We start from the raw sequence: 27,420 nt of genomic DNA on the forward strand, positions 1-27,420 counted from the left end.
TAATGCTCAGTGCTCCTGCTGGCCACATCTCTGACGCTGCTGTGGCCCCATGTGTACATGACTTGCCCATGGACTTTGCCCGGATCAGCAGAATGCCAGGACAAGGACGTGCTGCTCTGCGCCTTGGGCTGACGGCGCGTGTAGTTCAGTAGGTTAAACCAGTGAATGAACCCAGACTCAACAGGCAACTAAAAACTGAAACATGACAACATTATGTACCTCTGAGGCAGCTCAAATACATTTTACAAAGCAGAGGAAAGACGCAGGTAAGAGGGAAAATTAAGGCCCTTCCTAGAGCAAGATGGCAGGATGTTAAGGGGAGAGCTCGGCCAGACCAGCACGTTCTGCTGCTATGTTAAAAGTAGATTTCAAATACTAACAAGACTGACTTTGGCCACCTGTCCATCTTCTATGTGGCACATCAGCAGAAATTAAGAGCAACTATTTTGAGGCCCCCAGTGCTGAGCAATTAAGGCAGGCAAAGAAATGCAGTTTTACCTTTGAATGTCTCTAGCAGATGCTTTCCCATATACCAACATGCAGTTTCAAAGTTTGGAAACTGAGTCAGACTGACAATTTTCAATCGTCTTTCCACTTCATATGCCCTGCAATATAAAGCCACACAAACTTAAAGCAGAGTAGGTCACAGGTATGTCGCACAGTGACAAGCGCTGCTCATAAATGCCTGAGGTTCAGTTTACAGTACTCCCATTTCTTTGTGGTGCTGCTACCAAGTATTCTGGCATCAGACCAAAAGCAAAACATAAAAATAACACTAGTAAGAAACTGTGTGATACAGATGTAAGATAGTTTTATTGCATTATTTGTCCAGCATCGGTAAAGAATTACTTTTGTTGTCTTACACTGGGCAAAGAGACCAGCTGAGCAGGTAGGGGCTTATCCAGAAGGCGAATGGCACATTCTAGGGTAAAACTGGTGGTTTTTAACAGTTCTTCCTTCAAGACTTAGCTACACCTCACATATCCTTCCATGTGCTATGCAACAGGTGTAAAAGACAGCCTGGAATAACTCAGCATGGGAGAACACGTCGAAGGGGATAAACATGGGTACACTTTCCAAAACTGCCCAACAGAACTACAACAATGTTACTGCACATGTAGGCTAATTAATAGGAGAGAAATGGCCAATTTATTAAAAATTGAGCCTCTACCTAATTTTAGATTTTAAAGACAGATTACCTCATCTGCATTTCAACACTTAGACTATGTAGAAAATGTCCTGCAAAGGCCAGGCAGTCTACAGGTGTTAGAGTTGCATAAATCCAACCTAAAAGAGAAAGAGTCTTGAGGATAAAAACTGGAATGACAATAACAAAGACTTTATTCACAACACGATGTTTATACTTCACTTAGCAACTTACTTCCTACTACAGCTCTCCAGATCAAATCAGCACCAGAACCACATGTGGATTGAACACAGTCCCATCTGGCGTCTTGTTTGCTTTGCACGATAAGGCCCAGCCCAGGGCGGTGCTACGCAACGTTGGGTTCAGTCCCAGGGCCACCTTCAGCGGTGCCAGACACTGAACGGGGACACGCTGCTCACACCGACGTGACTTTATTGTTACTGTGAAAAGTGGCAGCTACATAACAGCAGCTGCTTGCACATCACCATAAAGATATATGACAGCTCCTGACACGGACTTTATTGTAGTGTCAGGAACAGGTGTATTCCAAACATTTATTTTCATACAAAAATCTACTCAAATTAGTCAATCTCTATAAATTGCTCGGTATTTATTCCACCATCTGCTCCACATATGGTCATGAGAGATATACCCACTTGCCGCTTTTTACAGTCAAAGTAAAATTCAAGTGTGTAAACATTCTGTGCAAGAATATACTCACACACAGAAAAATGGCACTAGTGGATGCTGCCTCCCAAACACAAGTACCGCTGCTGCTACTTACTCACACTGCCTGGAAGCCTCAACTCAGATTATGGATCGCGTGGGCAGCACGTCGTTTAAAGGCACATAGAAAATCCCTGTCCCGAAGAGATTTCAGTTTCAACAGGTAACAGGGAGTGCTGGAAACAGCAATGCAAATGACGGAGTAATGGTTCATGGTGAGAGGAAGGTGAGGGACAGGGGCAGGACTAGAACTGTGTTCAGTTAAAACTCTGCAATGTCTTCCCTATCTTTCTGAAGATCCTCCCAGGAATGGAGAAAACCAAAATTCACTGTCCCTAACCTGCAAGGAAAGCCCGAGTCTATCAAGTAATCCATAAAAATCTGTGACATGCAGGTCTTCAGCCTCGTGTGAGACCACGCACACACACTCACACTCCTGCAGGCACCTACAGGTCCTCAGTGTCACAAGGAATCAATGACTGTGAAAGGATTTTGTGGGGAGTCATGGTCAGAATGTAATTCAACATGAATTCTCTGTTAGATGGTAAAAAGCACCAATGTCATGGTTGGATATAGAGAGAACTCATGAGTTACTGCAACCCAGCTTAGACCAGGAGCAGAACACTATTACTAGCAGTATTTTTAAAAGGCTGCTAAAATATCGAAAGCAGTAAAACTTCTGATTTTTTTTTTGTAAGCATATGAAATTATATTTCTATTGAGAATTAGACTTCATACTTAGTCAGAGAAAGTTGTCAAATCACATCCCTCTAGCATTTCGGACATGCTATTTCAGCAGCTCTAAAATGAGCAGAAAACCTCAGCTGCACCAGCCTGCTCACCTGATGGAATGAAGAGTGTCTGTCCTTGTTTAACTGTGCATTTGTAACATTTATCTACTTGGTCTGCAAAAAACATCTCGCTGTGGTTTGCTGCCGATTGCCAGCGTTCATAAAGAGAAATATTTGCAGAGGCTGGTTTGATGAGATAAAATATCTTTTCTCCCTGGATGAGAAGATATAAAATTAGTAGTCAAAGCAAACAATACTGTACCGGCACAGATATACACACACACACACAAATATTTACCTAAGTATATATATAACATTATGTAGTTTAACACTATTTAAATAAAATTTCGTCGTCAGCTTTGTACAGAGTGGCTGAAATAATTGAATCACTAGCTGACCACATATGCTCCGATTTGTGGGACTGATGGTACAAAAAGTTTAGAGCGCCAGGTTCCATTACCCTGCAAAAGCAGGATGTAATATCTTTCACACCTTAGGTGACATATATGCAGAAGGCACTAAACAAATATTAAAATCCTAATGCAGTCAAAATAGACAGACAACTTCCACACCCTGAGCACACCCACTTAGAGCAGTTAGGGCTCTGCGTAAGACTTTACAACAGCAGGACTGTGGGGAAAAAAAACCCAAGACCTGAATTTTTGAGAGTTAGTCTTTGAGGACAGTCTTGGCATATAAAATTGAGTTCTTTACTAGATATACGACAAAGACGTGGCCCCTCACCTTCAGCACATGGTACCAGGCAGAAGCTCCCCCCGAGTCGATGTGGAAGTCGGTGTAGCTGTCCTTCACACAGATCAGGCAGTACTTGGTCACTTTGGGTTTCGCCAGAAGAGCATCGTCAGGCCAATAGTTTTCCACCCAGGACAACTTCTTAACTATATCTGGAGGCTCTACAAAACTGGACATCCTTTATGGAGAGAATGGAAAACAAAAATCAGATTATTAAAAGAGAGCACAAGGACCCCGATCCAACAAAAAGTGGGGCATGACGTTAATACTTGCATGGCGATCTGAAGCAGCTCCTTACACGGTAGTGGAACTGCTCCTCATTTAGAAAATTTGTGAAAACTGTTCACAGACAGAGATTTAAGGCTTTATAAACAGGAGGACTTAGCAACGAGCCTTTGAGTTCTTTCAGTAGCAGTATTTATGATCAAGTATGCGCTGTTTGGATTTTTCTAGTCCCAAGAGCGCTGTTATCATAGCCACTTTTCCAGCCCCCTTCAGAAGAGAAATGGGTGCACTCTTACGTAAATGGTCTGGTAAATCTTCAAACAAGTTAAGCTTCATATTAAAAATCCTAACAACAATAACATTAATATTTAAGGACTAAATAGGTCTTGATCTGACTATGAGTATCACAGTGATCTTTTTATTTAGACTGACCACATTGCATCAAAAGCTCAGAAGAAGGAAAAAGTCTAATGCGGTTGATAATGTGAATATATTTTAAGTATAACATATATAATATTTATTTATACAATTCATACCAAGGAATATACATTGAGTGTATGCTTCTATTGTATATATTTATTTATATAATTTATATATTATTATTATCTTAAAGATATAATATGTACTATAAGTCACAGGTAAGATGATGTAGTGGCATGATAAACAAGTATTAAAGTTTTTTCATCCCAGAATGTGTTAAATTTTATATTTCAATAGTCCAAAACTTGGATTAAAATTTGCAGAAGGTTCACTGTTGGGCACTCAAAAATGTCACATCAGTAAGAGTATCTGCACTTCAAACTAAAATTAAATTCTGCTGTGTGTCATTTATGCTCACTGTCAAACATTGACAACAATAGCTCCATTTGAAATGGCAGGGAAGGATGGAGCAGTGCGTTCAATTAAAGTGTCACTGTCTGTGTTAAGAAATAAAATATTTGCTAGTTAATGTCTAAATTAGCAGCATATGAGTGACAGCTCCAGCAGCCCTTCAGAACAAAAGACCTCCTGTCATTCTGGGATAATGGCAGAAAGCTAAAAAAATCTCAGCTGAAGATACTGGTAATCTTTGAAGCCTGTAATTACTAGAGAAGCTTTCTGCAGAAATGGGTGTGCCCTACTAAAACACTAACCACAGGGCTAAAGGTAATGGCTTTAAAAAAATGAGCTTGTAAATCAGCTTCCTTTTTTAAGGCTACTTTAAGTCTTCTTGCTAACATGGAATGCTCCCCAAAACAACTATCCTTTATTTTTATGTTGACATTCATCATCAGCTGCGTAGTGTTTGTATATAAAGGAATCTTTTCCTTCTCTGACGCTTCCCTTTGAGAAGTGTCGGTTACCCAGAATAACTGCAGGAACCGTGAAAATGATCTGCACAGTTGCATGAAGTTCAATACATTATAGATGCATCTGCATACTTATGGAATAGAAGCCCAGCTCAGGTGATGAGCACAGCTAAATAAAGCACAGAGCAATAACTTGAACTCTTAGGTACTTACATCAGGTAATTATCCTATGTATAAAACATATATAAACATGAGGAGAACAGTTAGGGTTCCTGTCACTGAGGGATCACTACAGCCGAGCGGCACCATCGCACCCCACGGCTGCCCACTGCGAAGTTCTGAACTGCTGTCGTACAACTACATCTTAACTCACAAAAGCACCGAAACTAGAACAGTAACGCATGGTACAGGATTACAAAATCAGAATTTCAGACTTACTCAAGGACATCCAGTGACATGTTACACTACACCTAGAGCCACACCTCATCTATTGACTCACTCCGCACTACTTTAAATGGAATATTTCACTAAGCAATATACGATGCGCTCAAACCAGGGCTATACAAGGATGCTCACTGCTGTACAACATGTTTTAAAAAAGAATGCTCCAAGGAGATCACCAGATCACTGGTGAAGAAACTAGTTTCTGGCGTAGCACTATTTGTAGTTACCTTTGCTTTCTCTGAGAGACTGCACATAATGACACGTAGACACTAACACCCTGGGAATACATTTAACTTTCCATTTAGACGTAGTTTTATTCAGCATGACTGTAGATAAGGGTAGCAGCAAGCAATCATTGAAGCTTAAAGAACATTTTAAAAATAAGCACCAAGGCCTCATATTTGTTCTGAAACTGTTTTATTTTCAGAGAATACTGTTTACCAGTATAATGATAACACCACCATGTTCTAAGATCACCTTAAGTGGGAAGAAAGGCCATTGTTGCCTTATATCCATCAGGATTCCCATCTCACCAGAAGAATAACACAGAATATTAAAAAATAAGACCCCTTATGTCCATGTTCTCCCACATACAGTGTTATCACACCCCTGTGGTCATCTCTGTCCTCTCTTCTTTGGTCTTATTGGTACTTACCAAGCTGCGTCTAAGTACCTAAGATCATGCTAGGAACATATTATTCACTACCAGGACGAGGCAGAGAATTCACTCAGTTGCACTGAATTAACTATACTTACACTACTGGAGTTAAAATAGAACTGAAAGGTACCAAAATCCCCTGTTCTGATAAGTGACTGCTGATGGCACATGAATGCTGGTGATATTCAGGCATGAATGACCACAAATGCCTGCCCATTTATTCCACTGTGTATCCTTCTTCTCACACAGCAATTAGCACTTTCATTCACCTGCTCTGGCTGCACATGGACAATGCAGTCAGAGCTGCAAGAAGCCACCATCCCAGGGTTAAAGCAGCAGTTCCTAAAGAGAGAACCACTGGAGCCAGTTCAGACCCCCAGCTGAACCCCCGTGTCGCAGGCTGGACCCTCACCTCGTGTCCGAGAACTCCAGGTTGGTCACGTTGAGGACCCTTTTCCTGTTGGTACTGTAGTAGTAATCCACAAATTCCTTCAGCTTCATCTTGCAGTCTTTCTGTTTGGTGACATCGGTGACATCAACGCTCCTCTCTGGTCCTACAAATTAATTCAATGAAAAAAGAGATTGAAGGGCAGCCTGATTTGACCCATTTTGTGTGCTTGGGGCAAGTCAGCTTTTAGAGAAACATCTCAACCTTTTGATTTGCTGATCTTCTCAGCCTTTGTATCTTCCCTGTTGTTTATGCCTGTAAACACATATACAGATATCTACAAACGACATGTATATACATAAAATGTAGAGGCGCAAAACAGTGACATGATTATTTCTGTAGTTTTTCTCTTTAAAAGATTAAGTTACTTTGAAGTTTAATTTCATTATGAATTTTTTTTGTGTGGTGGAAATTATACGCAAACACCTGTATATGCAGAGTAAGCCCCACCTACCAATCTGTAGAAGTCTTGTGATTGCAGACAGTGTCAGACTATACAGGGCAACCTGTCAAACTGATTTTCCAAAATTGTAAGTTCTCTTATGCTGTATTTTAAATTTTTGCATACATATTCTATAATCAAGGAAGAGCTTTCCAGGAAAATTCCCATTTTTAAACATATTTCAGGTGTGCCACCAAAAAAAGTGACTTTTTTTATTTTATGCAAAATTACACCTATTAAAAATCCATCCCCTCTGTATTAGAGTACCGAGAATAAGTTGCTAGTACTTATACATTTCCTCTGATAGACCTTGTCAGATACAAATCTCCAGTGTTGATACTAATGGTATTAGCCAATTAGTGGAATTTAACACAAGAGAACACATGGAGAAAGTCAGAGCTTTATAAAAAGTGCCCACTACTAAGCACACTCTTATACTTTCTGGAAAAAAAAAGGCATCTCTCCAGCCTTCTTTCCTTCAGTTTTAATTGGCTTTATTTTCCTTCTCCCAGTGTTTCATTCATAGCTTTTTATCACATTAGAAGAGGGAATTTTTTTTTTTTTTCATGAAATGCCAGCACAGTAATGATGTATTTGGCAGTCTCAATGGTGGTGTTTTGTCCTCTATCACTTACTTTAGATTGTTTCTAAAAGATATTCTAGGCCTGATGTAATAAACTACAGAACAGTGAGATAAATCCCTGCCTGGGAAATCCTGTTCAAGTGAACCAAGCCCAGAGAGGTCAGACCCACACGTATTTGTTCCGTTCACCTTCAAATCTGGTGCCAGCTACAGAACGAACAACCCATGCTCTTCCCTCCAGCTTTTCACAAACTGTTTTGTTGGTAGGGTGGGATTATTTCAGCTAGAGGCTGAGAGAAAGCCAGCAGATGCAGAAGGAGCACCTGGGTGAAAATCTGCTAAGTGTAGCGGATGGTCAAGGAAAATATGTTTCCTGGAGAAGCAATGGGATGGAGAGAACAACAAAATCAGGGATCTTGAATTCTCCTTTATTCAGAGTTATCTCACTTCACACATCACCGCAAAAGCAATAGATATAGTCGAGAATATCCGCGGCTGATGACAGCACCCTCCAGTTTGGGGAGCAGTCAATGGCCTGATGGGGAGCGTGCAGGTGGGCTGGCAGTCTACGTGAGGAGATAAGTGACCATGACACACAGACAGACACACTGGAGCTGGAGCCCTGGCTCCAAAAGGACAATGCCTTGCCAGAAGGAGACAGAATCGGACAGAAAGTGACCCAGAAGAGGAACGAAGCGAGAGAGGCCAAGAGACAAGATGACACGTGCTAAAGGGAGAAGGACGTGGAGACAAGTGACTTCAGAGCACTTCCACAGCTCCCGGCCAAGGCAGGTCTTCCGAGGTGGGATGACGTGACGACTGGCAAGAAGATGCAGTACAATCCCCTGCTCAGGGTAGAGACAGGAGGATGCCAACACGAATCCAAATTATCAGCAGCAATGAAAACAGCTCTCACTGACACCAGTGCTAAAAAATCGATTGCCTTTGCAGAGTGGGAGTCTCAGTCTAGTATAATAATTCCTTCCATACAAAGCGAGATGGCAGTAATCAATTAAGACCTGGCCTAAAGAAACAATTTTTTAATATTACTGTAACTGTGCCTTTTAATGCAGTGCTGCAGAGTACAATGCAGTCTGGCTCAGGCTCACTGTAAGATCCACAAGTTGGTACAAGAAACAGGAGCAAATTAATTGCTAATTACAAGCTACCACTACATAACAAGTATTGAAGTCAGCATAGCCCAAGACATTGACAGTATTTTAGAATATATCTTACAACTTTTTATACCAAAAAAAGAATTTTTTTTAAGAAAGCAGCTGAGTTCTAACCAGTAACATGCCATCTGCTTGCCAGATACCCACCAACGTAGTTTTCAACATCGCTGACGTAGAAGGTGGGTGCGGGTACGGACAAACCCAGGCCATCCTTCTTTGGGACAAGGATGGGCTCTGAAAAGCCATTTTCTTCCAAATACTCTGTTGTCAGTTGGCTGCCTGGCACTTTCACAACTATATCTTCAGCACTGAAAAAGGAAACACAGATTCAATGGTGAGGTGCTTCCACACCGAGTTTGTCATCTTCTGCATTGCAACACTGAAAGGGAATGTTATGAATAAGCAATTATACGCAAAGTAGGTGCATAACACAAAAGTCAAAAAGCCATTTATTGCAAAGCACACAGGGCACAAGAAAATTGTCTGGAAATCAATTCGCTCAAGCCTCAGGCACCAGCTACTGGAAACTCCTAAAATAACAGCTTACGGAAAAAGAACATTTTCCTCAGCTATAGGGATCTGTGGAGTTACCAGTGATCAGTGTTAAAGAAATTAGTGTTTAACGTTCCCCTCTAAAGAAGGTAAGATTAAAAACACTACACAGTCTCGAATAAATTGCCCAGAAAATACTTTGCAAATAATTTTTAAGTAGTCAAATAAATTGCTCGGGAAATACTCTGCAAACTATTTTCAAGTCACTGGGAGGGCATCGAAGGCAGTAAGGAAAGGGCAGTTTCATCAGACGAGCAGCTATTTGCACCGACAACTCCCAAGGGAAATTCGAGTCCGATTTCCACATCTTTTCAAGAGTAAAATACTTTGAATTCAGGGTAAAAAGTGACTGTATACGAACAACCAGCAGTCCCAAAAGCACCCTGCTGCCATGTGTTTGTCAACTGGGCTCCAGAACCATCCGGCAGGCCGGGGCCATGGCTGCCGGTGGGGGGAACAGCAAAACTTTGAGTGTTCACCCCAAAAAGTACTCCCTGCCCAAGCGGGTAAGGCTAACACGTGGCTGCCCTCTCCTGCGGCAGTTCTGAACTACAGCTCACGGCTTCATGCAGCACCACAAACCAGCGGGAAAGGGGACGAGGCTGCAAGCGCCGCCATGGCGGCCGCACCCTCCGGCCTCGCCACCTTTGCCGCCCATCACACCCAACCTGCGGCAGAGCCCCCACAGCCTTTAACTACGGGTTTCCCCCACAAGCTTTGCTGGGGGGGATCCCGATTTCACCCCACCACGTTGGGGGAACCCCTCGCCCTGGGCCTGCTCAGAAAGCCCCGTCAGGGTTTGAACCCCCGGGAGAACAAGATGGCCAGATGCAAACAGGGATAAGCTGTAGAAGCCCAATGTATTTCCGGATCACCCCAGCCACAGTGAATCGGCAATGGCTAATCAGGAGGAAAAGTTAATTAATAATTAACTAAAAGCAGCATTCCTTATTTATGTGAGCACCGGTACTGTATGCCAGCAACATACAAAGAACAAGGCTGGAGATTTTAAGGAGCAAGAAGCAAACCATGATTTAACACTAAACCGCTGCACTTACTTTACATCACCCATATATATATCTCACGTACTTGTTCAAGTCTGATTTGCTTCCATATGTGCCACAGAAACGTACACACAGTCATAAAGAGCAGTCATAGCAGAGCAGCTAGTAACGGTGCTGCCAAAATGGAGAGTCTGGCACCTACACTGAAGTACCTGAACCACAAATTTAATTATAATTACTACTACTATTACTACTCTAATGCTATTTTGGTATTAAATATTCAGAAGCGGTATGACATGAATTACAGTTTTTGTCTTTTTGCTCTCTTCGCTGTGCCTTTTGATCCAAGCCTCACCAAGGGACTAACCGTGGGTTATAATTTACTGCCGTGTGCTGTGAATCAGCAACGATGTTTCTGTCTTTAGACTCAAACCCCATTTTTCTGTTCATCACATTCTAGCTGACAAGTGTTGGGTTTTGTTCTGTGAACATCTGCAGATGTTCATTTTCTTCATAAGAGTTTTACTACCAGCACAACTGTAGATGTCAGAGGCCTGAATCTTGCAGGCACTCCTTTTGGCTACAGACCCTTCTTTCTCAGAAACTTTAATCTGGCAGCAATATTTTCTTATGTGCACATTTATGTGGGAAACAAACAAAAAAAAATGGAAGTCCATTTCTTTTTTTTTTTTACAATTTAGGAGTGACTCAGATATTGCATATGTGAGTGCAACCTCAGAGGCCATCTGAGGTTACTGAAATCATTTTGCCTAGGCCTTAATCCTTTTTTAAGAAATTAGCTTTGCAACCTATGAAATGGCTTTGTATAAAAAAATTAACAAACAAACAAACAAACAAACACAAGACAAAAATCTAAAAGGCCCAAATAAAAATAGCCAAGCAAGTAAAATTACTGGGTGCTGAGTTCAGTGAAATACATCTGTAAGTGCTGCAAAAACTTTGCAGAGGCATTCACAGCCTCTCCCTTAACCAGCCTAAGACCAGTATCTGAAATTAAACGTGAAATTAAATTCCCCATAAAAAGAAAGAAGTTTTGTGTTTACCAAGTATACTTTACCAGTCTCCAAGGATTCTTCTAAAATAATTAGTCATCAATAATTAAGGATTTATTTGGCTAAGACCTTACATTAAAGAACCAGAAGAAAATCATCACTCTTACAAACGGCTGTGAACAGCCTAATAAAGTGTGGAACATCTCACCTAACAATTAGCACTATTCATTACCCCAAATAAGAGAGCCTTTGTCACTGCAGCAACTGAGGATGTCATTGTTCTTCTTTTCAAGATGGAGACAGACTTCAGCAAAACCATTCGTATTTTGGAGCTGGGCTCAATCAAAAGCAGATTTTAATATGGCTGCACAAATATAAAAAAGGGAAGAGCCTGGGATATCTAGAATAAAACAGCACTCATTTAAACTTCATACTTTGTACTATATAACATTTTCAGCAAGGATCATCATCAGCTTCCCAGGGAACTGGCTATACGTGCTTCACCACCACAGCCCTGTCCACCTACCTTGGAAAAGTACGACTTCGAAGTTCCTTTATAAAGACTTGGCTCCCGTTCTGTACAGGTTTCACCTCTGTTGTCTGTCCAGTATCGTGTTTATGCCAATTTCGTTTCTTTTTCACTGAAAAATAATGAATTGGACAGTAGCTTATGTTAAGTAGAAGGTAACTATTAAGACATCTGAAGGAAGGACAAATCTTCATTTCTTACACGAGCAGAGAAGAGGGAACCCCCACTATGCTGCACTGCAAATTTTAATATTGCTCTCAATTCACCATTAGACAATTATACTGTAGCCTGAAGATCTATTACACACTGAACAGTGTTCGCTTTGTAACATAAGGGCAACCAGACGGATAATTGCTGAGCTGCGCAGCTACCGCAGGCTTTATGCAAACACAGGCTCTGGACGTTTTGTACTTGCCAGACTACACGCTTAATCCTTATCATAAAACCCTTAGGAAGCCACTTTTCTGCCGTCTCAATATACAGTATAGATCTTTATGGACATATTTATCATTAATTACCTTAGTCTAAAGGTCTGCCCCACAGTGGCAGATTTGACATCAGTTTTGATGGGCTTTGAATTATACCCTGCACACAGCAGCGGGCACATAAAAGGAAAAGAAAAAAAAAATACACAAGGGCACCATAAATGCCATTTTTAGAACTCCTCTTATTCCTAGGTTTGGAAAGGTGAGCCAGGCCTAGGCCTTAAGTCAGTGACAGCAGACTGAAGGCCCCACGACTGTGCTCCCAGTGGTGGGACATACAGGCAAGTTCATCATCAAAAAAGGGTCAGCTGGAATAAGCTCAAATAAGTAAGTCAAATGTCAATGTAGTTCTGCCTTGCCTCTTTGACAGCCAGATAACACAGAGCAAGAAAAACTGGTCCAGCTTTTTCTCCTAGTCAGCACTATCTCTCTCAGCGGTTCCTACTTCCAGAGTCTGTCCGGACACGCTCATTTTCATAGTAAATTGTTTCAGTCCCAAGTGCATATTCATTCAATTTCAAGACTCTGTTAGCACCATTTTCATACGTCACAACTTTCTTTTATATTCCACCCTTGTTTTACACAATAAAACTCAGTATTTTACCTCAAAATCAAGATCTCTTATGCTTTTCTTACTGTTCAAAACTGCCAGGAGAGGAACCAGACTCCTCGGTAACCACGCACAGACGGCACTCTTTCCTTGCTCTTTGCACATGCACACACACAGAGATCCACATAGTTTTTTATTAAGAAAGGAATCTGGAGGCCACATGACATGAGGTTCGGAAAAAGCTAACTTTGTTTTCCCGACCACAACCCTGGCTTAGCTCAAGTAAAGACATCTCCCAAGGAATCCATCCCAGGTTTTGCACAAAGCATGTTGGTTTTATTAGTTCCATGCGGCTCTCCAGCCTAGCTGGATATATTCATTAAAGCTGCTAGTTCTTTATCTTAATGACTCTCAGGCTTAGTGTATTAATTCAGCGCTCCTGCTAACAAAGGAAACAAGCCCTCCATGAATGCCAGTCCTTCCTCCCCTTCCCAACTATGGCCTCCTCCCCCTCTCAGCTGATCCCAACCAACACTGGGACTCTTAGCATGAGTCCCGGGGGAAACAGGTGTCACTTGCCACACTGAAAATTAAAGAGCTTATCGTATTAGCATGTTCTTTTATTACACTTCAGATAGCACAGAGCACCGAGAAATAAAAGCAGCAAATCGGTGCTGAATTAAGAAATTCACTGCAACTCTTCAGGAAGCACCGGGGAGCTCTTTCCCTCGGCACCGAGCGCCGGCAGGCGTCCACCTCGCACATCATCCACCATCTCACATCATTCACCTCCCACTTCCATCCCCCTCTCACACCCACCTCTCAGGCAGAGGCACCAAAGACGCTCCCCAGGAGGTGCCGTCTCACAGCCCGGCTGCTGTAGCGCGTTATCCTGCATCCAACGATCGACACTTGGCCCATTTTCAGCCATTCTCTTTACACTCCATCTTTACCACCAACACCACAGTAAGGATTAACGGCCCATTAACATGTGCAACAAATACTAGCGTTGGCCAGAAAGGCCACTTTTTCTTAAATGACTACAGATTTCTTTTTCTGCAGAACATTCTGATCAAATTTGACCTTTGGAAAATATAACCCGTTCCTTCTACAGAACAAGGGAATACATTTTTATGAAAACTGTATCTCAAGATTGATAATTCTGGACTTCAAATACACACATTATTTCAAATGTATTTATGAAGAAGAGATACCTAGAAACACTTTGTTAGTTATTTATATTAAAGGTTGTAACTACTTAAAAATAGTTAACAGCCTGACTTTGGTTTACTTGTATCTATGTAACTTCACTGACTCCAAAGAATTTCTCCTCATTTTCACTGCTACAAGAGACAGCAATCAAACTGAACATTTTAGATTGTGTTATGAAAATGAGTCAAGTCTGCCTAAACAAAGCATTCACATTTTATTTAAATGATGTCAGAAAATTTTGTATGAATGTATACAATTTTTCCCAACGAGGAGTCTCTACAAATTTCATTAAACTGAAATGGCTTAAAATGTCATATGACAGGAAACAATCTTCTGAAATAGTAGCCACTAAGCCACACTGGTAAAGTGGAAAAATGTAAGAAGAGGAAAATTATTTTTAAATTTGACATCTGGAAAACATATATTGCAGAATGTGTGCTCCAGAAATACACATATATTTTTAAATCCAGACAAGTTACAGAACGGACAATTGGTGTCTGTGTTTCCCTTTGCTAATCTTGCAATAATTAAATCGTACTAGTGAACTACTGGCTCTGGAACAACACTTAGGTGTTTAATACAAAACTGATACTGCTGGATAACTGGTTTAAATGTCTATTTTAACCGTTTACGACCAAATGGAAGCAATCACCTCCCAGAAATCCCCGCAGAGCCCAGCGCGGCGCAGCAGGACACCCTGACAGCATGAACGCATTAAGGCAAGCTGTTCCTGTTGCCTTCTAATCATTTTGGTTTTGGTTTTTTTTTTTTTTAAAACTTTCCCGGCCTATTGCACTCTGCAAGGAGGGGCTGCGGGATCACCGCCTCATTTTTCAACATCATCCACCATTCTACGAGTTAATGGTGAAAATGGTTGTGCAGCTTAAGAACCTGTGATCTCGCACTGCACCAAAACTCAAGGTAAGACTATCAATAACTAATGTTTAAATGTTCCTGAAATTTTTATACTCAACTACTTTGATGCTGGGTCTTGGACATCATTCAACTTTCTGTAATGCATTGGAAGGGAGAAAACAAAGTCACGTTGCTGTACTGCAGAGTGATCTCATGTTCTGTATTCTGTCCTGGTCTGTATTCCTACCACACCAACAACCCCAGACACCAGTAAGACCAGAAAGAAGCACTTTCTGCTGGGCTACAGGATGCAGACTGAGGGACGTACTGCCAAGTCGGATTTTTATTTGGATAAAAAGAATTGGATAGCCAAAAACATTACTGAAGCATCAGAAGACTGTTGTCTATTCAACTCTCCTCATCTTAACTGTTATACTAGACTTGTAATATTTTGATCAAAACTGCCATTTCTTGAATTCTAAGATTATGCACCACCATTTTTATAGAATTGATATTTAATTCCTGATTATAGACTTTTGCTGCTTCTGTCTGATTTTTTTCCCCCTCACACTGAGAAGTAGATGGCTTTCATCATTCATAATGCAAAGTGAAAGAAATCACAGCATCAGCCACATCTCAATGTTATATAAAATTCAAAGAGGCTAAAACTCCTGTGCCGCTGCTTCTGCGCTGGGTCTGCAGTCAGACCCCCCTTTTCAACACAACCCATTCAAATGCCTAATTGTTCACTCGAAGATGATTTGCGGTTATTTGTTTGACCGATTTCCAGTGTGTTTGTCAGAAATCTTCCAACGAAACGTTAGAAAGGCTGACTCTTTTAAACCAAAACATTTTGTGGGGACATACTGATCTTGTTAAGTCTTTCAGAACAAGCCTCTCGAGAGGTTTTTTCCAGCTTGCCCAGTTTGTGGGTGCCCTGCTTGCGCCAAAGTAGTCTGCAGACCATCTGGGAGACAGGAACAGCTGCAGGTCACTCAGGTTTCCAGTTCACACTTGATTTTGAAAAAGTCACAGTAGAAAAATGATTCCAATTTTTGCTCGCAAAATGAACATTTCAGATTCCTCCCCTTTCTGTAGAATTTTTTAAAACTTTAACCCTTAAAGCAGTGCAGAAATAATTGCTTGTTTTAAAAATTACTGAATTTTAACATGACATAAGTCAGTTTGCAGCCATCCTGTCTTTCTCATCAAAAAAGGAACATGATGATTCGCTGGGCTCCTGGGAGACGAGCACAGTGCTCTTCCTCTGTGTGCTGCTGTAAGGTTGCAAAGCAGTCAGAACCTCCACATCATTATTGCTTATTTACATGAAATGGCTTTCGAGTAAAGCATTTCATTTTTTACAGCGATTGGTTTTTCTTTTTTTTTTTTCCCATTGTATAATAGAAAGAATTTGTGAATTAATCTGACCAAAACAAACACATCCTACAGTTCTTTCCCAGACAAAACTCCCACTGAGATCAACTGTCACTTTTACTCAGGAGAACTTTTCCTGTGAAAGAACTGCAAGAATTGGCACCCTCAGTACATCCTACAATTTTGCCCGCCCCTGAAATCGCTACAGTTTTATATCCAGGCCAAGCATAACATACCGTTTCTTACTCTTCTCATTCAAAGACAAACCCCACCATCAAGTTTCCAGAACTCACTGTATTAGAACTAGCTGTCATTGTAGGATACTTCTATACTTATAGCCCATAGTACTGTCTTCACAATTCTTAATTCTGTGTGAGGAAGGACACATTGTTTGCATTGCTGAGACCGGGACCAAATTTTTATGACACAAGATATTTAGGCGTGCCTTTTTGTAAGGAAAAAAACCACAAGCTTCTTTTGTTTAAACAGACAGAATCTGCTTTGTATCTGAGGACCAGCGGTGCAGGTATACTTACAAGTAGACTTTCCGTGGGTTTTCTCACAATTCGGACAATGGTAGATGTCGATATCTGGTGCCTCATCTTCTTCAACACCCACACAGCTGGAATATATGAAGGTAAGTATTATGAGTCCACCTCCCAACATGCGAGCATGCAATTAATAATGAAAAAACCCAAACTCCAATAACCTGCACATTTACTATGCAGCTATGCTGACTGCTAACAGCTATATCAAAACAAAGCTTAGGTGCTTTTTACACTAGTACAGTCAGACTGGATTTTTTGCAGCCTGCATTCCTGATGTGGTGCTAAAAAAGGTATTATTATTCAGAGGCTCACTACCAGCTCACTGTGAACCTCCATTAAAATGTGTTAAAGAGTCCCAAAGAATTTTTTTCTTTTCCCCAAGGGTACCATTTTCTATCTACATAGAGTTTTCCAAGCACCATCCCGCATAAACCTAATTAAGAAAACACATCTTCTTTACCAAGCATGTATGGACAGCTGCTAGGTACCAGAGCAATCTTGGCAAGGTATACCATATGCAAAACTTCTATAGGTTCCACCTCCATTACAATACACAAAGATAAGGAGGAAAAGAGGACGTATATCTCACAGCACTTCTGGGTGCCAAGAAGACGGGTTGTATCCTGTCAGCTGCTTAGAACACCCACTGAGGTTACTGGGGATGGCACAACACATCCAGGGATGCGGGGCAGCCCGTAGGCACGCCTGGGAATGTGATCCAGCGGGAGAACACGGCGCTGCAGAAAAACACAACTAAACTGCAGAGGAATGAAGTGGCTGAGATAAGAAGTTGTTGCGCAGTCGAAGCGCCGTGCAACCAGCCAAATAAACTCCAGAACAGAGGAAAATCAAACAGGGTTCTGCTCCTGCTCGCTCGCTCTGAGGCAGCCCAGGCTGCAGGGCAGGTTTTAGCACAGAAACAAGAGCTTCAGCCGGGTGCTGCGATTACAGCCTCGTGCCGCGGCTCTGCGAGAGCTCGGCTGGGCAAGAGGATCTGCGAGAGGCAACAAAGGCGGCTTCACCGCAACCACCTGCGCAAACAAGGCCAGATCACACCGCGATAAGAACACACAGGGAGCTTCTCCGCTCTGCAGCCTGAAATGCCTCCTCACAGAATCAACACATTAGGGATTGGAAGGGACCTCGAAAGATCATCTCATCCAATCCGCCTGCCGGAGCAGGAACACCTCAGCGCTCTCCAGTTAGCGGAAAACACCAAAACATCTCCTCTGCCTGAAAAAGGGTTTGGGCACGTGTCCTGGCAATGCCATCTCCACGGTGGGGGAGCGTTCAACGTCCTTGCACCCCACCAGCACTGCAAAGCGGCGATTAGAGCAGGAACACGAATTCAGAGCTTTTAGCTGCGGGTTCTGACCATGGGAAGCAGAGAGCAGGATGTTTGCTGCTCTCCCACAGGCAAGGCAACAGGCTGGGTCAGTCTGTCAAGCGACTGACAGAATCTTTCAAACCATTTTTACTATGTTCAAGCTCTTTAAGACAATAAAAGTGTCCAAAATTACAAACAAGTTAAATAACTAGAGACATTCATGTAGGTTGGAAACGGCAGTAATTACTAAATGCGACGGCTCAGATGCAGGAGGGCTCTAAACTCTGGGTTGCTGGCAGACAGGAAGGTGCACGGATGAAGGAAGGAGAACGCACGGCCACGCATGCCCATCGTGGAGGACTGACTGTTAAAACACAATCTGACCCTCTCTGTTTACAAATTGGGGTTTGGAACCACTTCTGAATCCCAGGCACACAGGGGTGCGCCGCCGCATGCATCAGGATTGCAAACCACAGATCTACTTGCTTTTAGAAAAAAGCATCAACAAACCCCATACCGAGACTGCAACCACACTGGAAAAAGCCAAACTAGCTAAGATACGGAAACAACTCTTTTTTTATAGCCATCGTAAATGTTTTGTCAAAATAAGATTCTGCCAGAAACCTTAGTGGATATTTGCAATATTTTCATCCTGTTGCAGCTGCCAGTTTGTGTATGGGACCAGCTCTCTCCAAACCAAAGAGTATGGGGTGAGAGAAGCTCTGCAATCAAAGCCAGAGAAACTCATTTTTGTGAGTTCAGCCTCAGAACAGGCTGGTAAACAGGACATTAGTTCTGAATCATGTAAAAGCAACTGCAGATTTGGCTGTTGTTTTTTTTGTTTTGTTTGTTTGTTTGTTTAATTAAACAGTTACTTGAAAATATATAACTATTTGGTCTCCCTGGGCGGACAGCATGGAAAACTGAAGAGTAGGTTTGCAGACAGGAAAAATCATCACAACAATCCAGTCCTCAGATTCAAATACGTACAGGCAGTAAAATACCAGATTAAGCAGCCAAAAATTTAAACAAACCCCAGCAGATTAGAGGAAGCATAAGAGAATGTCGAGGATTCCTCCACCCATAAAGCTGCATCAGCTGCTTATGCCACTGGATTCAGTTTGTTAAGCTTAGTAAAGGTATGGATTAGGCCCTATACTAGGGCTTGAAAAGTCTATATTTAGCTAAAGTAAGGAGATGAGACCCTTGGGCACTGCATGGATTGCTACGGGAGGAGGTACAGAAAGCTGCTGCACTGGGCGAAGGCTTCAGTGTGGTGGGAGCTATTGTTCTGAGAGCAAGTAAAAATATTTAACTAGAACAAAATGGAAAAGTAAAAATAACTGACCTCAAATGCAAACGGTCCTCTAAAAGACGCAGTCAACTTTTCCAACTACGACGTGGCTTTTGAATAAGGTTTGGCCATTTACAGCTACTCGTAAGCAGAAGCTGCTGTCCTCACCGTCTGTGGAACTGTGAGCACAAACTGTCCAAGAGTTCACCCTCCTGAAATGCCTCAGGTGATCTTTGACCAAAATCTGACCCAGTTCCAGTCTGTGCCCCTCTTCTCAATGCAAACAGTCAGGTATTTCCACCAGCAGAACTGTTTGTGGGTTTCCATGTCAACACAGGCATACCAAAGTGAATTTCCATAGTTAAAGACAGCCGAACAGAGACAACCCCTCAAGAACACTCCTGCCAGAAGAGGAACAAGCATTTCTTGCCGAGTGTATTGATTTTACGGGGCAAGGTTTTGGTAGCCAGGGGCCGTCAGCCCCGTGGCCCTGACCTGCCCTTGGGTTGGTCTCCAGAGCATTTGCACCCATGAGAACCAGAGACTACCAGCCCTGGCAGAACGCAGCACAGAGTCCTGAAGAGGTCTCCTGCCTAATTTACAAACGTATTTTTTCTCAGACTGGTTAATTAACAATAGAATAGAATCAAAGCATTTCTCCAGCTGAAGATAATCAAGTCATCTATAGCAGCTGAACAGTGCTGTCCTTCCCCTCACCCCCCAAATCCAAGCACAAACGGTGCTTTGTGTTTCACTTCTATTAGTTTTTTTCATGAGAACGCTCCACTTTGCTCCCTCCAGTTTCTTTTTTCAGCCCCATTTGCCTGAGAGAAACACAAACACACAAAAAAGGCTGGAGCCAAGCGCTGGACCCCCCGCACCGATGAAAGGGGCTGAGCGGCAGCGCGGGATCACAGGCTGCGCCAGGGAACAGCCCAGCGACCGTCCCGCGTTCAGCTGTCAATACAAGCCCGGGATGCGCTGCCATCGGTAGAGAAGAACTGGAAAAAGGTCTCGGTAGCACTTTTGTGTGATTATTCAGATCCGCCACTGAGATAAAACTGGACAGAAGAGGTTGAGCAGAGGACGCACCAGGCAGCCGGCGAGGCAGGGCGGGCAGGGAGCAGCGGGCCAGGCAGCAGGAGGCTGAGCTGGAAGCAGCCTCAACGACAGCAGGAGCAGATTTATTTGCTTTGTTTGCACCAGCGCTCCAAGAACCCATTTCACAAAACCCGCAGACACCCCAAACCAGTCTGCTGACATCCCAGCAAGATCCCGCTCCGCTGCGAGAACTCACAAATCAAGTGGTGCGGTGTTTAGATCTGTGCAAGAGATGGTTAAACACCTCCTGTTCCACAGCGAGGACACCGGCAATTTCGTGTTCAGAGGTGTGCACAGGTATAAAGCAGGTGTCCTCCGACCAGGTACTTAGGGATGTCCCTCACTGTCTGTGAATTCTCTCCAGCTGCTGCTTTTTGACTGTGTGATAAGACGTTTGGCAGGACCAAACAAGTTCATCTTGAGGAAAGCATCAGGTTCACAAAGTAAATTAAAATGATGCTGGGGATGCAGGACACTGGGGATGCAGGACAATGGGGATGCAGGACAATGGGGATGCAGGACAATGGGGATGCAGGACGCCGGGGATGCCAGACATCAGAGCACTCACTGCTCCACCGTCATGCTCAACCTCTGGAAAACTTGTTCCACCTTTTTTGCCCAAAAGCAGTCAAGATGGTATAAGAGATTAATTCTTGTGCATGCACAAATATCTCGTTGGAATGATTCAAAACAACTTAATGATTGATTTTTAAATGATTATTTAAGTGATTTAACTCAGGTTGAGGCAGTGTAAAACTAATTTGATAACGAGATAAAAGTGAAGCATTATTACTGATGCATTTTACCAAAACTGTTACAGGCAAAAAAATTTTAAAAAGTAAAGCCTTTGATATTCCAGCTGATTAAGCTGATATATCACACATTTTACAGTGACTTAAATGAAAATCAGCGCAAACAGAAGCATTTGCTGTCAGAGGCTACAAATTACATTTTTATTAGAAACTCTGCCCTTTGCCACTTTAAAACTAAATTGCTTCTGTGCTCACAATGGAGAGATGTTCAGATTTCTGTATGCTGACAAATTCAATGACAATTTTTGTATGGAGGCAACAATAATAGAAGGTATGTACATCTGAACTGTTTTTATAGTTTGAATGTTTACGAGGACCTTAAGTTGTCATCTTCAGTGAGATGACATTTTAAGTAATTTTAGGACAAAAACTAATCCACATGGTATCAATAGTATTAAAACCATGTAATCTCCACTATCAACCCAAAGACAAGTATGGAAAAATATCCCCCCCAAAAAGAAAAACAACCTAACAAAAGGCAATTTGGTGGGAAAGAAAATCAAATATAGTAATACATAAATAAAGCGGGAGGAAAAATAAAAATCTTAGCTTCTGAAAACAAACCGAAGCCACGCATTTCTCGGTACCTGAGAAGCACGGTTCAAAGGCAGCACGGAGCACCCTGCCGTCGCTCCCACCTCACCCCCGAAACACAGCTCCCAGCTTCTGGAGCAGGGAAGAGCCCACCTTTCCCTACCCTGTACACATTACCTACAGAGAAGGTCAGCACGGTTGTACCTTTTTGCAGACGAGGAATTTGTGGCGAGCGGGTTGGAGGGGTTTGCTCAGGTCACCAGCACAGCCCAACACGTGGCACCAGTTTTGAGCTCCCTGCCCAGGACAGCGGTTCCTGCCACATCCACGGTCAAAGACATTGCTCAGAATTTGTAACTAGAAAATACATCACTGCACTACTTGTTCTGTTCTGTGTATTTATCTTAAAATCTGTTTTCAGCATTTACGACTTTACCAGAAGCATGCTGGAGGCTTGGGGAATTTTAACACTGGTAAAAAATAATACTTTAACTCTTATTTCACACAATCAAATATCTGCTTTTGCTTCCCTCCCTGAATCAGCCCAAATCTGACAGCAGGTTGTAGCACTGAGGGTGTTGGTCTCTTCTCCCAAGGAACAAGCGCCAGGACCAGAGGAAATGGCCTCAAGTTGCGCCAGGGGAGGCTGAGGTTGGACCTTGGGAACAATTTCTTCCCCAAAGGGCTGTGGGGCATCGGAACAGGCTGCCCAGGGCAGTGCTGGAGTCACCATCCCTGGAGGGGTTGAACAGACACGGAGATGAGGTTCTCAGGGACATGGGGCAGTGCCAGGGGTGGGGTAACGGTTGGACTTGATCTTGAGGGTCTCTTCCAACCAAAACAACTCTATGAAATCCAAATAACTTCTATTACCAGCCACGAATCTGGGATATCAACATTGCACGCAGTCTCGGGAAGCGGTGATGGATTTTCCAGCCCTTTCTCCTGCCTCAGGGCGCAGGGCTGCGCGGACGGGCCCGTCCCCAGCGCGCTGGGGCTCTGGCCAGTTCCGACATGGGGCTGCTCAGTGCTTCAGGATTAAGCATCGAAGTCCCACGTGGGGCAGCCATCACAGTGCGCAAGAGATATTTACGGCATTTTTATACACAATAAAGGTCATAATTAGTAATTAACTTGAGCTTATCCCTATCCCTTAGCAACTGGTATGATTTCTTGATGTGTCATTTATCACGTGTTGCACAATAATGCTCTTCCTGAACAACAAGGTGTTGTTTGTGAGGACGATACCCATCCACTTTCAGAAGCCTCCACCACCTGAAAAAAAACTCTAAGTACTGCAGGAAAATCAGGACTTCCCAGCAGAAGAGACTCACGCTTCAGACTTCGATGCCGGGCTGATGTTAAGTGACAGCAGTTTCTTGTTTCCACATCACGGCACCCAGAAACACAACCGCCAACACTGTGGACACAAGTGATGTCAAGAAAAGACAAAAAAGGGAAAGAAAACAGGTGTTCCAAGAGCAGCGAAACAAGCTATTCCTTGGACTTGTGTCTCGTACTGTTTTTTCTGATGGCAGTTGCGGGATGAACTCTGACCAGGGCTCTTCCACCTACGCTCTCCAGTGTCTAAGGAGCAGACAAGCCTTTTCCTAAGCAGAAGGATTAGTCTCATCTCATCAGCCATGTATTTTCACAAAACATACAGGAATCTTTGAGACCTCAAGCCTGCTGTCAGACGCGATTAACGCTAAACAGTGAGTTCAAAAGTCATTTGGGAAAGCAGAAAGATGCGTGTCCATGTCACTTCAGGAGGAGACCCAAGAACAAGCAACAGCCGGAGAAAATCCACGTGTGCTGGTTTGGGCTCACGTGCAAGTGTCCAACACACTGGACTTGTTGAATTAGGGCCTAAATGAGCGATAACCTTGGCTATAATGGGTACCATGGTATTTCATACCATGGGTACCATGGTATTTCATGTCACTTTACGCTCACCCTTGGTGCAATAGCAGCATAAATGTAGAGGGAAAGGCCTCCCCTCCCCCTCAGGAGCACAGCAGCTTCAGCAACACACAAACATAAAGGTGAGGAAAATCTGCGCTATTCATCGGGTTGTAATGACTGTCCTCAACCTCAATTAATTATGCTGTTAATTATCCCCGAGGCTGCTGTAGGACCATTAACAAACATTTGCTCGGTGCTTTGATGGCATCAATCCCTGTGCAAGTACTGGGTTGTGCTGCCTACATGCAAAGCTTTTGCTTTAGAGGTTTGTCTCTGCTGCATGTAAATTCTCCTGTGGGAATCCAGTACGACATGTTCTCCTTGTGGCATTAGCCTTTCCTAAGCTTCACAACTCCACGCGTTTTCATGGGTATCATTTTAAACTAAAATTTACATTCAAGTTGCCACAATTCTAGGCTCAGCGCTGGGACTTTTTTTAGAGCGAATGTAGTATTTGAAACACAAAGAATTAGCCTCTTCCAGCTGAGAAAAATCTCAAAGGTGCTTCTTTTCTGTTCTATGCAATTTTGACCCAGTTCCTGCAATCTGAAGAGGTTGGAGGAAACGCCACAAGAAGGTGCAGGCGCTGCAGCCAGCAGAGACAGACCCTTGGGATCTCATACCAAGGGATGCTCAAGGCCCATATCCCAACTCCGATGAGGAAAGGGCATGAACGGGACCACTGCTGGAATCAGGTAGGACGGCAAGTCATGCTCTCCTTAATCTTCACATCCGCGTCTCCTTTGATGGGAAAAGCCTGTTGTCTCAGGGGCACATTGTCATTTCTAGCTTCTTTATTATTTGGGAATTCCTTGGGGCATGAGGATGTCGTCCACTCTTTTCGATGTTTGCAACTGTACTGGAATTAATCCCTTGCTTATAAAGTAGGCGCCTTTTCCTTCTAGAATGAGGAATGGAGTAAATCTGTTTGTCACAGGCTGGTTGAGAAATGCCACCAGGATGGAATTACACCAAGGAGCGCTCTCTGCTCCTTCATCCCTGCACTTCAGCCAGTTGTACAAGTTTTGCTGTCTTGGATAAACTTTGCAATTTGGTTCACTGAACCACATTTTGCAATTTTTTTGCAAACTTGTTTGCAGTTGTGGTATGCAGCAGAGAATTAGCCCTTTGGGAGAAAGCATGAATTACTTGACCTCTATAAAACTATTTATAAAAGTGAGTGAAAGCAGGACCTCCCTGAAAAACAAATGTTACAGCCAACTAAGGCAGCTGTAGAATAGTTTTTTAATTGCAAATGGCTGAGGGACTTCACTGATGTTACTGTCCAGTGCAGGTGCTTGATGAAGAGATGATAACCTGCCCTATTTCTAGTGTGAACACCCTATCTCTGCGGTATACAGGTATTCAAATATACGGTCTATCTACATTATTATCACAGAGCCACATTGGCAAAGGGCTCAATACATATGTCAAACCTCAAAAATGGGAAATGATCGGCTGCTTGGGACTGGAGCTTGCTGCTCTTGCTATAAGGGACAACCCACACCGAGCCCTCCAGAGAACAAAAATCACAGGCAGAGCTTTAAAAACACGGACTGAACATTTTTCAGAAGGTGCAGCCCAAATGGCAAGGAAAACTAAAATAAAAGTAAGCACAGAAACAAAATGCAGACATTGAGAACTTAAACTATGTTCAGAGAATTACGGATTTTATGTAATCAACAATATCCAGATTGTTCAAGCCTGAGTCATAACACAAGTTTAAAAACACCAGAAACAAATCATTTTTAGCAACTGAGGCTATTATTGTAGGATATATTTCCCTAAGGTATAATTGTTTTGTCTCTATTACACTTAACGCTATTAATGATAATCTGTCCTCAGTTGCTATTTTTGTGAGCAAGTTAGTTGTTGTGGAAAAAGACATCCTGTTTTTTGAAGGTGTTATATCTGAACTGCTCGCTGAAGTCCCCAGTGATCTCTGTAATCTCAACACATCACAAAGGAAATAAAGTTTAGATCACTCTGCAAAGAGTTACTACTTTTATTTGCTTGCATTGCTTTTATGCATAGGCATAAAATGCTAAACTACTCCAGCGGCTTAGACACATAAAGCCCATTTTCAGCCCCTACCTACATTCAAAACACCACAAAGAAGATTCTTCTAAGTTGATGGTAAGAAGATGAGTCCTTAAAACACACTGCAGAGAGAGAGCTGCTCTGTCAGCCACCCCAGCACGACTCCCCAGCCCTCGCTCCCGACCCCATCCGGGCTCTGCAGAGCCAACTTCCTTACACGGCAGCACAGCTTTGGCTGCATTTTCCTTTCCTTCAAGTGTGCAGTTGTATTTCAACTCTGAGCCAGATTCTGGACGCTGTTCCAGTCTTTCTGGGCTGCTCTCGGGGCACAAAGGATCGAAAAGTTGCCCTAATTGCTCAGCTGGGAATTCCTCCAGCACAGGGGAACGCCTGGGTGTCATAGCCTGCATTACCTAATTTTATATCAGGCAACAAAAGTGCTCCATAATATACCAAACACAAGATAATTAAATTTTCCTTTCTTAAAAACTTCCAGTTCTCCCAATTGGAGTCATGCAGAGAATCATGATCTTCACATATTTAACATACAGGAAGAGGACTGGGGTCCCAGTGAGCTGTTACAAAAACATCCCTTTATCTCTTTTAGTATCATGTTTAGATAATTTAATTACTTAAAAGTGGTTTCCCAACCTTTGCTGGTCTGCGGAGTCCTATATGTTCTCCTGTGTCCTCTGGAGAGCAAATTTAAGTCTACTGACATCAGACTTATTTTTCTGAGATCAAAAGTCTGTTAAAAATGCACAGTGATTTCAGGGGGTCCCTAGAACATGCTCAATTAGAAGACTCTGTGTTTCTGATGCCTGGAGAACCTCAAAAAGATATAAACCAGTCTAGGCTTTGGCCAGCCAATCTTATAAGAAAGCAGGAGGAACCCAAAAGCTGTTTTAACTTAGAAGTGCCATTGGTGACTCCAACCACATGGCACGTTCATCATGGCACAAACAGCTACACAGAGATGTCAGTGCCCGAACCCGACCACAGCAATACAGCCTCTACTCAACCTGGATACTCACAGCGGTGTTAACAGGACCCAGTGACAGCTGTAGAATAAAATCTACCTGTCCAAATGAATACTTAGTAATTTTCAACAACCTGTCCCATTTACTTGACAACAACTTGACGGTATCACAACTTCCCACGGCAATACCATTTTCTCCCTTAACAAACTACCTGGATTTGAAGTTAATAACTTTGCTGTGTTAGTTTTAGTGCAAAATGTTTTCCTGCTGCACCCAAAACTGTTTCTTTACTGCAGCAGCTGTCTGGGATTTGAACACAAGTCAATGTGCAGTCCACACCTTCCTTCTGGCCTCACTATTACTTCTTTGCATGCCAAATTCCTCTTGTTGCAAGAGCCAGCCAACATTGCCGTTGTCACCCAGTTATCAAGAAAGTCTCATGGAAGAGCTGAGAGTATTTTACAAATATCAGCTTGCACAAGAATTCAATTTCCCTAGTTCTGTATGTAACACCCGCTGTCTTTAGGAGCCACAAATCCATACATGAGGTGTTTAGTGTCA

General features: G+C 42.7%; 1 protein-coding gene across 3 annotated transcripts in view; it reads right to left on the bottom strand.

Annotated features, from left to right (window-relative positions):
• Positions 1-27,420, bottom strand: part of PHF2 (PHD finger protein 2) — an 84,989-nt gene that overhangs the window by 26,883 nt on the left and 30,686 nt on the right. For all 3 annotated transcript variants that reach the window (XM_065642612.1, XM_065642613.1, XM_065642614.1), the window contains 8 exons: positions 16,795-16,880; positions 11,777-11,891; positions 8,829-8,989; positions 6,446-6,587; positions 3,409-3,595; positions 2,716-2,878; positions 1,200-1,287; positions 499-605 (listed from right to left, as the gene is read on the bottom strand). In XM_065642612.1, the coding sequence (XP_065498684.1) occupies positions 499-605; positions 1,200-1,287; positions 2,716-2,878; positions 3,409-3,595; positions 6,446-6,587; positions 8,829-8,989; positions 11,777-11,891; positions 16,795-16,880 (1,049 nt within the window). The remainder of the gene's footprint in view (positions 1-498; positions 606-1,199; positions 1,288-2,715; positions 2,879-3,408; positions 3,596-6,445; positions 6,588-8,828; positions 8,990-11,776; positions 11,892-16,794; positions 16,881-27,420) is intronic.

This window comes from Caloenas nicobarica, chromosome 11, assembly GCF_036013445.1.
Source record: "Caloenas nicobarica isolate bCalNic1 chromosome 11, bCalNic1.hap1, whole genome shotgun sequence".
Taxonomy (NCBI): Eukaryota; Metazoa; Chordata; class Aves; order Columbiformes; family Columbidae; genus Caloenas; species Caloenas nicobarica.